At 39.3% G+C, this 12,169-nt stretch overlaps 2 protein-coding genes across 2 annotated transcripts; one reads left to right on the plus strand and one right to left on the minus strand.

Annotated features, from left to right (window-relative positions):
* Positions 1-6,570: 6,570 nt before the first annotated feature.
* LOC6605156 (probable ATP-dependent RNA helicase DDX20) lies at positions 6,571-10,114 on the minus strand. Its single transcript, XM_032718804.1, has 2 exons — positions 9,858-10,114; positions 6,571-9,799 (listed from the first exon to the last, which is right to left on the minus strand). The coding sequence occupies exons 1-2, from the start codon at positions 10,045-10,047 to the stop codon at positions 6,855-6,857; spliced, it is 3,135 nt and encodes a 1,044-aa protein (XP_032574695.1). The 5' UTR covers positions 10,048-10,114; the 3' UTR covers positions 6,571-6,854.
* A 748-nt stretch (positions 10,115-10,862) lies between these two features.
* On the plus strand, positions 10,863-11,686 carry LOC6605157. Its single transcript, XM_002029960.2, has one exon. The coding sequence runs from the start codon at positions 10,949-10,951 to the stop codon at positions 11,594-11,596; it is 648 nt and encodes a 215-aa protein (XP_002029996.1). The 5' UTR covers positions 10,863-10,948; the 3' UTR covers positions 11,597-11,686.
* The last annotated feature ends 483 nt before the right edge of the window (positions 11,687-12,169 follow it).

Here is a 12,169-nt window from a genome sequence, read left to right on the forward strand (position 1 = left end):
TATTCATTCCAGCTTGCGACACATAACAAATGCGTATTTAATGTGTCGAGAAGGGGGGTAAAGCCAGTGGACGACCACCGAGGGGGTGTAATTGCAAAGGAGGCAGGGAGCAAGTTCCCCACTTCGATTTCCATTTAACGCGCCCCAAGTAATTCGCTTAGTTTATGGGTGGTCAGCGAGCGACGAGCGTTGAGCGTTGAAAGCCCTCCGGGGCCTTTTGCTTGCATTTTTAATTCGTTTTTAATCAATGTAGCCGCCGCCGACGCCGCAGCAACGGTTCACATTGATATATGTAACCAGATTATAGAGCAGCGATGCCTCGGCCTGGGTAATTTGGAATTCAACACTTCGGACCCCAAACCCCAGAACGCCACGGAAAATGGCCAATTGCAAAATGTTGGGTTGTCATTCGCCGGCAGTTTATCGCTGCCAGAGATGGTCACTGGAAAATTGCCAATGACAAATTCTGGCCGGCAGCTAAATTGTATCAGAAATAAATTGGGATTTTCCCAAGATTTGAGCTTAGCTTAAGTCATGGCCGAACAGTGGTAAATATTTCCAGCAAAGTCATGTAAGAGTATAAAGAAAATAATTATACAACTGTAATCGTATTGAAACGAAAACATGTGAAAGCCATAAATATGCAAATATCATATAATAAACTAAATCGATCATATTATATGTACGTTTTATCTTTGTCTCCGACTTGATAACTGGTTCAAATAAATACGTATTAAATAAATCGTGAAACTTTATGGCCCTACGCAATTTATGGTTCAATGCTAATGATTTTATTAAATAATTATTAAGGAAATAATTCTTTTATAAATACCAAGAGCTGTAAGAATAAAATCCATGGCAATTCTTATTGCCCTAATAGCAGACCACTGTTCTTTGAAATTCCTAAACGTTAAATCGTGATATTTCTGAAACCAGGGTCGAATATTTCTGGTACTTCAGATGGAATTGTAAATTGCAACTTAATGAGCAATTTTTGTGCAGGAAAATCAACTTCAATTATATAATTTAAGCGTGAATTAGCAGCGGCGGCAATAGAGCAATAGAGGACGGGGAATTGAACAACAGCGGGCAACTGGATTGTGTAAGAACAAGAAAACATGTTAAGTGCAGTCGCATTATGTTGCAAAATGTCACTTTTAATTGGGCAACCTTGAAACATCAATGTGAGAAACGAGCGAAAGAACAGCTAACAGCATTAGTAACAACACCAAAAGCAACAACAACAACAAGCCAATCTTGCTGAAGGCCAAACACCAACGGGCCAACAACAATGACAAAACGCTTAGCGATTCGAACGGGCATCAAAAGGCCAGAACACGAATGCAGGAAAAGGACAGAAAGTCGCACAGACGGGGTCAAAAGAATAAAGGTGTCATTATACATATTGGGGCAATGTTCGACATGCTTTTTAAGACCTAATTTGCCTCTAAGCTATCAACCAGTATTAACAAGAAACATAATTAGAAACTGAAATATATTTTCGCATAATGAAACCAACAACTGAATCCGTTCAGCAAACCCCCTGTTTAGTTTTATAACCATTGGCAAAAGCAATAAAGACATTATTTTGACCGCAAGTGTCGGCAGCCAGAGAAGTGGTAGAAAAGATATCGAGAGGGAGGTCGGCCGACCGTTATGTGCTACAATTAGCAAATTGCACATTTATGCTCACACATGTGACCAAAACCGCCCGGCCATCCACTGCAAGCCCCTCTTTCGTTCAGCTGACAATATAAATCAATCATTGGGCATTTGGCTCAAAGCCGGCGTTCTTATTGGAAAGGCAACCTTGAAAGTTGACTGCAAGCAGAGCTTTTCGACTGGCTAGCGATTGGTTCAAAAAATAAATAAATAAATAAATGAAAAGCTCGCTGGTAAATTGCAAAATATTACTTGCATGTGTCTAGACGTTAGCATTATATCTTAACCATAATATATGGCACATCATTTATAATTTCCGCTGAAAATCAACTTCAAATTCAAATTCGAAATTCAATTATTGTCCGTTTCCTGTTGCCGTCATCGCTGATCACCAGTTATACAGGAAATCCACGGCACTTGTTGTGCAATTTTTGATGCGTTTCGCTTCAGGCATCTCGAATTGCATTTAGCACTCTTTTCTACTGCAAATACTGTAATTGCTGATAAAGCAAATAGCCTGGGCAGTTGGTTTTATTTGTTACATACATCATTCATGAGAGTAACTATTTTCTTTAGAGTTTGTTTAACATTCAAGTTAAACTAATTGTGTTTTTATGACCCTGTAAACTTTTCATCTGTAGGAAAGTCCAAGATAAAGCTAGTTTTTATGGGCTCGTATTCAATTAATTTTTTTATTCACCTAAGTTTTCCGCTTATTAGGAATAGTGTTATAAAAAGCAATGCGATGCTTGAAATAGTTTACTTAATTGGCTAAAATACAGTATTTTAATGATATGTTGTGATATTAAAATGGAAAAACTCATGTTATATGTATATGCTTTAAATTTAAGATATTGCTATTCCATTCTAATATTATATTTTGCTATTGTTAAAACAAGTAGAGCGTTAAAAATACTTTAATAAAATGCTAGCTAGTATAGGAATATGGACATATTTTCCTTTTAATTTTCCCTTCAACACCAATTAATTCCAGAACCCATTAAGATTCCTGTGGGTACACTTTCCAGTTCATTCAACCACATACCTCTTGAGTCCCCACAACAATCACTGCCGAAATACCTTAGCATCTGCAACTATTTAGTGTGATTTGCAATATGTATTTCATTTATGGGCCACATGTGTGCGGCAAAGTGCACCAGAAGGTAACTGGATGGAGGAACATGGATGAAGTGTTGTCCACCTGGAGGTAATAGTGGTCTCACTATGGCTAAGTAATACACCGAGAAAAACGGTTTGTATTCGAAATTCATACTATATTAAATCCATTTTAAAGGTACGTTTATTTGGATTACATATTCGTTTCCATTCCAATTTAATAGAAATAAATACTTTTATTTGACTGTTTAGATATCTATCATAGGTCGGATAATAACAACATTATTTATATTTATCAATCTATTATATCAATTTTATATTAGAAAAGTGTCAAATTTGGTTACTAGATACGAAGAATTGAAAATAATTTTCGATGTGATGACCAACCGTCAGCATCAAAGTCTCGCTCTTGTCATAAAAAATGCGCGAAATGCAACAATTTAAAAATGCTAAATATGCGCGTATGTGCGGAATGATTACTGCCGGGGCTTGAGACTCTGAATCTGGTACTGGATCTGGGACTATGGCTCAGATCGGCATACAGCAAAGGCTGTGCAACTTTGGGGGGCCCCCAAAGGGGGGATTAAAAAGCCGCAGTTACTCACCGACTGACTGCGTTTAGTAATTATGCGCGCAACACGTTCAAGGCGGCAAGACCATTGCAACATGTTGCCATTGTTGCTGCAGCGTCTACGGCTGCTGCAGTTGCAGTTGCAGTTACCGCTGCAGTTGCTGCGGCTGATGTGGTGACTGTTGCCGGGCATTGCGTAAGCTCCTTTGGAAAATTGCATTAGAAAATCCACTTGGCGGCAGCGGCAACAATTAAAGCCGCAGCTCGCATGTTTCGCTCCAAGTCGCCTGGGAACCACAAAAGCCAAAAAGTCTCGCTGCCAATTGGGCACCACCGTAAAGGCACTTCAACGGTCTCTTCGACGTTCTAAAAGAGGTTTTATGATTGGGCATTGAATGGGGGGCCAAAGTAAGCGGAATTCTGGGAACTCTAGAGGGTCAGAAAATAGTTGGTGTCGTTTGAATGAAATATGAATCAAAAAAATATAAAATAAAAATAAAATATAAAACTGATAACTTATTTTTAATTAAGCTTTACTCAATATTATTATTAGTAATCAAATGAGCATTGGTCATTAAAACTTAGCTACTCATACAGTGCCTCGTAAAAGTATGCATTGCATGGTTGTTTTGCCCCCTGATCCCGGCAACTTCTGGCCAACCTCTTGGCCAACGGCTCACCCCGCCATAATGTGCACAATTTATTGGCATTGCGAATCTGTGGGGCGATGTGAATCGCACTCGAGTCGCTGGTAACAACACAAAATAAAAAAAATGGAAAAAATATAGAAGTCCAACTTAGGCATGGTCAAAAGGCAGTCAAGGTGGCTACTTGGCAAACCCTTTGGGGCAAAGCAGCACCGACACCGAAAGCGTGGAAAATCTTTGCTATTTTTCACCAATTAAAAACGGATTCTGCGCAATTTTCCATGCCATATGCAACTTGTAGTTGAAGTGAAAAATGCCAGCGGAAATATTTCTTGCGTAGGACTCTATTTATGTGGCCCCAAAAAAATAAGAAAAGAAAATGTAAATGTAAATGAAAAAACATAACCCAGAACTTTATTTATCACATTTAAAATGCGATAAAACAGCATTTCAGTGGGGCAGTGCATAAATTACGTTTATGCATTTAAGTTATGCATTTGCACAGGCCCTAAGTGTCAAAATAATTCATTATAATTGCCCACAGATCATTTTTGTCAACGATTTTTTCTGCTTTGTTTGCCCGGCGCGTATTGCGTGCGTTTTCCTATCGTTTCTTTTTTGGCTTATTTATTTTATTTATTTTGTTTCCTTTGGTTTCTTACACTTTTAGTTTATATTTATTTATTCATGGTGTCTTTTTTGTTGTTGCCATGTCGTCGCGTTTTGGGCCGAAAGAGCAACAAGCGAGTGAATGAGTGAGTGAATAATTGCAGGCATGCCATGTTGTTTATACTAAATTTAATTAATGATGACTTTTATTTATGAATGCGTGGCCGGGCGTTGTGCATTCGGTCACATAAATCGGAGCTGGGCCACACCCCCAAGGGGGCGATAAGGGGGCGGCTGGGGGGGATAATGTCTTCAGCTGCTGAAATTTTTGGTTAGCCAAGGGCTAGGATTAAGTTAAATTGATTAGCGCGGTGGCTATCTTAATTGAGATCTCTACTGCGTTTATCATAATTTCATAAGCAATAAATTCTAATTAGCAGTTGGGCGATGTAATGGATAATGGATAATGGATTTATGCATCTTCACATGCCTCATTTATTTGGTTTTCAGATCAGAAAAGATAGCGCCTTATCTGTTCATTGGTAATCAATAATCTTAGTTTTGTATAAAGCCCATATCCTAATTTTAATTATTACGTTTACAGCTTAAAAATAATTGTTGTAATATCCTACCCCCAATTGATATACTTTACTTAATTTTCGAGTAATTTCGCTATAATTATTTTCACGACGTTCAGCAATTTTAATTAGTTTTGTGCGGCCCGGTGTATCTGAATCAGTGTATCTGCAAATTGCCCATGGCCCCTGGAGCGTTCCACTTGGCCCCCAGATGGAAAACACAGAAAACGCGGCGGCAATTGGCTGGTGTGCACCCATATATGGACGACGAGACCGCAAAAGTATTATTGCGCTGAACAAATTTTTAGTTTATTTTGTTGTGTGCCATAAAAATGTTAACATCATTATAAGACTTTAACACCTGCACCAGCTGGCCGAGCATTTTTCGCATCTCGCATTTATCGCTAATCGAATTGAGTTTGCTGCCACTGCGGCAGCGACAAAATGCAGCGCTATCCATGTCTCTAGGATCTATAAAATGTTGTCGCTTCCAGCTCGCTTTGAATTTGCGTTTTCTCACGCTCCTTATTGGACTTACAACGAAGGGGGGCACTGGGGGCACTGCAGATCGCCGACCAATGAGCAGTACCATCCAGATGCCGGCTTTTTGCGTGCTCGACCGCAGGGCGAATGTTTTGACTATGCCACCGACGCGGCATGCCGCCTGTGGACCGTCTCTTTCGCTTAACCCATTGAAAAGCACTCGCAAATGGGGACACGAAACTCGTAAAAGGAAACTTAAAAATGTTAACTGAATTTAATCAATTTAAAAATAAACTAAAAATTAGATACAGCAGTGGTTTATAAAAATAAAATAGTATAACTCATTTATTTGCTGAGCAAAAACGGTATTTGTTGCACAAATAATTCACAAAATGCATAAAATTTTAATTGGTTATAAAATGTTCATAATAAAAAATAATAAATATATGTCATATTTTTGTACAATCCATTCTGATTTTCGAGTGGCTTCCAAAATCGAGTGGACGACTTTTGACAAGAGCTAATTAATGGGTTAACACCTCTGAAGCCAGTTGCAGTCGATGCAAAGTGAGCGGCGGCCGTGCAACAATGTTGTCTGCCACACAGCTGATGTCCGTTGCCCGATGGTCGATGGACGATGCCGATCCCGATCCCAATCCCACTGACTATATGATTTATGTCCCGGCAGTCGGTTGGCGCCGCTTCTTTACCTTCATCCATCCGGCTTGCCCAAACCAAGGAAAATGTTTGTTTTCCCATCTCTTAGATAAATCATTGCAAGTGATTAAAGGGATTTAACTTTCACATTGTGGATTAATTTGTTTGATGCGATTATGTAGCGTATTAACATGAAAAACAATCAATTTTGAAATCAAAGAAGTTGAGCAATGAACAATGCAATAAATTCGAAATGTAGTTCTCTGCTTTAATTCATTTATTTTTTGGTAACAAATTCTGCAATTTATTGTTTGCATACAAAACATTCATGGTATTCAACATGCTATCAGCTATTTCGAAATTGAGTATTTAAATTAAGAAAACGATTTAACTGGCTACGATATAAAAATGTTAGGAAATAGACTGATACAGCCTCTCTTGGAACTTATCCGTTTTGTTTCCGAGTGAAGTGATATTAGTTAAGTTTAATTTTAATGCCTGAGTTTTCACTAGTTTTTCATTCATAACCATTTAGTAATGGTTCTGTAGATTATTAGCCACATGTGAGGCAATGAATTGGTACTGCATCTTGAAAGTCTGCACCCACAATAATTGGGCGTTCTGCAATGTAATGCCATTGGTTACTGTTTCGGAATCATCATCCGAATATTCATCGCTGCTGCTCACTACTGTAGAGCGTGGAGAGCTTGATCCTGCAGTGCTGAAATTGCTCCCATCTTCCGAATATGTTAAGGATTCAACATCTGATTCATCATCCGAGATAAAGAATGCAATAGAACTATTTCCAGATGCGCCCGTAGACTCCGTTTCGTAAACGGAAGTGTCAATTCCAGACGAAACACTCTCCTGACTCTCTACAAAACCACTCGATGAATTTGGTTCGCCATCGCTGCCATCGTCCTCATCGTCCGCAATGATCTCTTGGCCTTCGCCGTAGTCTTGCGAGTCCTCCGTATCCGATTCACTTCCTAAGCCCATTTCATCAGCGACCTGTGGCATTGGTGGTATGTTCATCTGATTCGTCACATGAACACTAAGCTTGTTCTTTAGATCATCCTCCTCCTCTGATGCCGACGACTCTTGGCTCTCGTAGTTATCAATGGATTTTAGGGCCTCCTTCATGGCTTCCTTAACATGCTTCTTCCTCTCTTTAGCACTGTTATAGTACAGTTCCAGCATGGATTTATAGAGCTTATCCAGCAAAATGCTAACCGTCGCATTATCCATGAGTTGCTTCTTTGCATACTTGCGGATCCGTTTCAGAAATCTCTCTTGATTTGTAAATTTGTCAAGCAGATGACACAAATTCATGTGCGGCAAATGTGATATTCTTTTGTATACATCCTTCTGAAAGTCGCATTTATAAAATGAGTGTGTTTTTTTGGATCTGCAGGACGAGCTCATCCGTTTTTTAAACTTGCGTTTAACTTTTGCGTTTAGTTTAGGAAATACTTTCTTGTATAGTATCAGACGCCGTTTTCCATGAACTCTTTTAGACTGATGCCTTTGTTTAGACATCAATCGATTCCATATCTCCTCCTCATCACTGGTTGCATAAAAGGTGTCGTAGGACCTATCGCTATGGTAGCCACAAACCATGCTATCCGAACTGATGCTACTGGCATCGTCCACCGTGTTCGATATAACCATATTCTGTATGGTCATAGAACTGGTTTGCGTTGGAGCAGCTAGGCAATAGGTCTTGTTGTTAATCGAGTTGGCTGGCGGTGCAGGTGGTGTCACTGTGGTTGGAGACGGCTCCTGGGTCAGCTCCGACGGTGTTAGGGTTGGTGTCAATTCGGGAGATTTTGACGGAACCTGGATTCCCGCTCCATTAACAGGATGATACTCTTTGTCGTCTGATGTTGGTTGTATGTCTTCCATATAGCATTTATTTACGGTGATCTCTGGTGTTTGCTGTATTTCAGTTGGTTGCTTCTGTATCTGGGATGAAGCACTTGTATTTAACTTTGGTGGAGTGTTCAATTTTTTCCTTCTCTCCGTCTTGTTCGTTTTTGAACCTCCAGCTTTGGAGTTAGTTTCTTTAAGCTTTCCTTGCATTGCAGTTTCTTTCTCGACTTGTTTCAGTTCTTTGACCCTAAGACTCTTATTATTATGTGAAGTTTCTGGTAAGTTTTCGAGCTCCAACTCTTTTTGGGATACAACATTTTCTAAGGACACTAGTACTTTGCCTGCAACAACTTTTGATTTTCCTGGATCTCTCTTTTTGCCATCCTGATCCTTTCGAAGATTTTCTAAGTCAACTGAAGGTTTCGTCGATGAAGCATCCGGATTTGCAGGGTCTTTGCTTGGATTTTCTTTAATAGGAACCTTGTTTTCCATAGGCATTTCCTGTAGCGGATTCTCTTCCTTGATGTAATATCCAAAGTTGTACTTTTCGAAATCCCAAAAATTGAATTCATTTGGCATTGGCTCCTTGGGAAATTCCAGAACCGACCAAGCCGTTGCGATTTTTTTTGACATTTCCCTAAATCTCTGGCTCTCCTTTTTGGAGGATATAAACGTGATGGCTATGCCCTTGGAGCCAAACCGACCAGCTCGTCCAATGCGGTGCAGATAGGTGACATGATCCTGTGGTGGATCAATGTTGATAACCAGGTTGGCATGCGGGGAGTCCACTCCGCGTGCCATCAAATCAGTGGCCACCAATATGCGCATAGTAAAGTTTCTATAGCCCTCGAACACATGCAAACGCTCCGATTGTTCCATGGCTCCCGAGATCAAATGACAATCGACACCACTGGCTGTTAGATAGTTCTTGTAGGAATCCGCTCGCATTTGTGAGCTGGCAAAGATGATGGCCTGTTCGTAAGGCAACTGGCTAAAGATCTGGCCAAGAATCTGCAGCTTAAGACGCATCTCCTCCACACTGTTGTTTTGCTGTGGCAATTCGTAGACAAACTGGCGGATGCCCAGTAGCACGGTAGCCCTTTCGGAATTCGATATAAGCATGGGTTTGTCCATGACCTTGGCCAGACGCTCATCCAAATCCTTATCGTATGTGGCACTGCAGGCAATTATCTGCCGGTTCTTGGGCATTGCCTCTATGAGCTTACTGACCGTATGCTGCAGGCTCTTCGTCTGATAAAGTTGATCGGCCTCGTCGAGCACCAGCAGTCGCAGTTTGGACACATCCAATACCCTATTCTCATACAGATGCAGTAGACGTCCCGGTGTACCGATAATGACTCGACTTTCATTCATGCGGCTGCGATCCTTGGCCACTTCTGTGCCACCGATGAAAGCAGAGCATTTGAAGTCCCGAAACGATTTGCAGAGTTGGACAAACGTGTCCTGCACCTGAATGGCCAGCTCTCGAGTTGGAACGATGACCATGGCATGTGGTCTGTTCATGTTGGGTTGAAAGCTCTGAACGACGGCTATAATATAGATCAGAGTTTTGCCAGTTCCACTCTTCGACTGTATGATTAGATCTGCAGGTATATATGGCAGCTATTATTGATAATCTTCCGTTGCATTTGAGATATTTACCAATATTGGCCAGTGCCATGGGTATGGCAGCCGCCTGAATCTTCGTTGGCGTCACAAAATTGTTGCGCTTCAATCCGTTCAACAGATTTCGATATAGACGCAGTTCCTCGAAGGTCTTAACCTGGCCAGGTGCCACATCGCTGCTACGCTCCTCGCCGCCAGCTAAACTGTGCGCTATTTCGCGCTCCATTTCGGGTAATTTCACACTTTTTGGACAGAATTTTGAAACGATTCGTTTGCCTTGCCACAATGCACACTTTTTCATTGCCGGCCAAATAATCCAACACACGCGAATAATTATATACTAAAATATACTACAAAACAATTATTCGTGAATAATAAACTTATTCACGCAGAACAAAGTCTACAGTAACGAAATGTATTTTGTTTTCAGAGAATTGTTACATGGAAAACATTTTTCCTAATTGCATACAGAAAAAAAGTATAATTGTTAGAATTAAATTTTATTTTCTGTATTTAAGCCTTATGGCAAAGTGTGAACACACTATTAGCTAAGGCTCTCACCCAAGGTTTCTATCCGTGCTAACTATTTACCAAGCACTCCAACCAATTGAACTAAAAATTAAAAACTAATTCCTTTTTAAATCTTAGCAATATTTACAACAAAAAAATATGCGTATTGTTGATTATTTTAATATGAAATTAGCATTTATAATATGTTTGAATAAGTGAAGATTCTCAAGCACTCAAGTGCAGGTTTTTAGCACAGGCAATAGTTGCTTTCAAACTGTACCAGCTGGCGGGAATTTCAAATAATTTATGTCGCTAAATTAAGTTAATGCAGTCAAGAAGCAAACAGTTAAGTAGTTTCGGCATGCTGCATTTTACATTCTTCAATTTAATAAATTAATTTATAACAAACATAACGATAAAATCTTTTATTATTTACATTTATTTTTGTTGTGAAAGATTACATACAATTAAAAATAAAAAGTAAAAAAATGATTGTGATATAATTTTTTTTAAGCAATCAGTCCAGAAATGTCAGAGCCTTGACGTGACAGAATATTAGATACAAAACATAAAAATCGTGCTTAAATTTTTTTTTTTGAACTCCAAATTCGAAAACCATGTTCATACCGAAAATACAAGATATTGGATACTTTGCGCTGCTGACATCCCTGCACTTGGGCTCAAATCTTCAGCCGGTCATCGAGGCGAATGCCAATTTAAAAACGGTCTATCCCTCCGTGGATCGTAATCTAACGCTCCAATTGGGCTACAAATACAATCACTGGATGCTGGTCAAGGCCATAATGTATTCCCTACTATCAATGATCGGAGTTTGGTACTGCCGACACTTGCAAAGTGGCAAAAGTGAGGTATCGATGGAAAGGAAAGGAATCCTTAAAACTACGGCGGCAACAGCTGCCGAGCAAGTCAGAAACAATTGGATCAAAAAACAGAATTCCGCATTGAATAAGGGACCCTTTCCGCGGAATATATTCCTGTTATTTGCCTTGCCCTGGATATTGACCTTTGTGGCCAGTGGATTGATCAACTATATTCAATTTTATATGGTGATTCAGCATTTCTGCATATCTAACTGGAGGGCGATTCAGCTATATGCAGAACTCCAAGGGCTTTTTTGGCATCGTTCTGCATCAGTGGCTTTGATACCCTATTGGTCGCAAATTATCGGCGGAGGAGTATCCTTGGAGAAGGCATCTCATCTTTCCGGAAATCGTATTTCCATTGAAACGCATCTTTTGGACTGAACATGGCAATCTTGATTTAAAATTTTTATTTTATGTTTACTGCCAAAATTAGAAATATTGAAAATAAATCGATTTTGTTGACTATTTAAATGGTTTTATAGAGATTTTGATTGTTTCCCCTGCGCAAGTCAGTAAACTTAAATTATTTTAGCATAATTTGAACAATTTAATTCGTGATTGGTTTATTGTTGCTTTTAATTTCTCAACTATATATATTTTTATTGTTCATTTCTTCTGTTGTTTTGCCTGCGACAATAAGCGACATTTTCAATCAACAGAAGAGAAAACTTTTCTATGAACTTTATGCACCGCTTGGCATTTTATTGTTGGAAAAAACTTTTCCACCACGTGGGAAATATGCGGCAATCACTTTTTCTTACTCACTTTTATTCAGTGGAAACTCAAGGTAAATAAATGTGAAAGGAGTACATAAATACACAAGTGCCATTTATTGCTTTAAAAAATGTTTGTATCCCTATATAATTATTTCAAGAGTTTTTCATTTGACGGGGTATTATATTCAGAAAACTCTTAATAGTAGTACTCCTACATTATTGACCTTTTAAATATCTA

Source organism: Drosophila sechellia, chromosome 3L (assembly GCF_004382195.2).
Source record: "Drosophila sechellia strain sech25 chromosome 3L, ASM438219v1, whole genome shotgun sequence".
Taxonomy (NCBI): domain Eukaryota; kingdom Metazoa; phylum Arthropoda; class Insecta; order Diptera; family Drosophilidae; genus Drosophila; species Drosophila sechellia.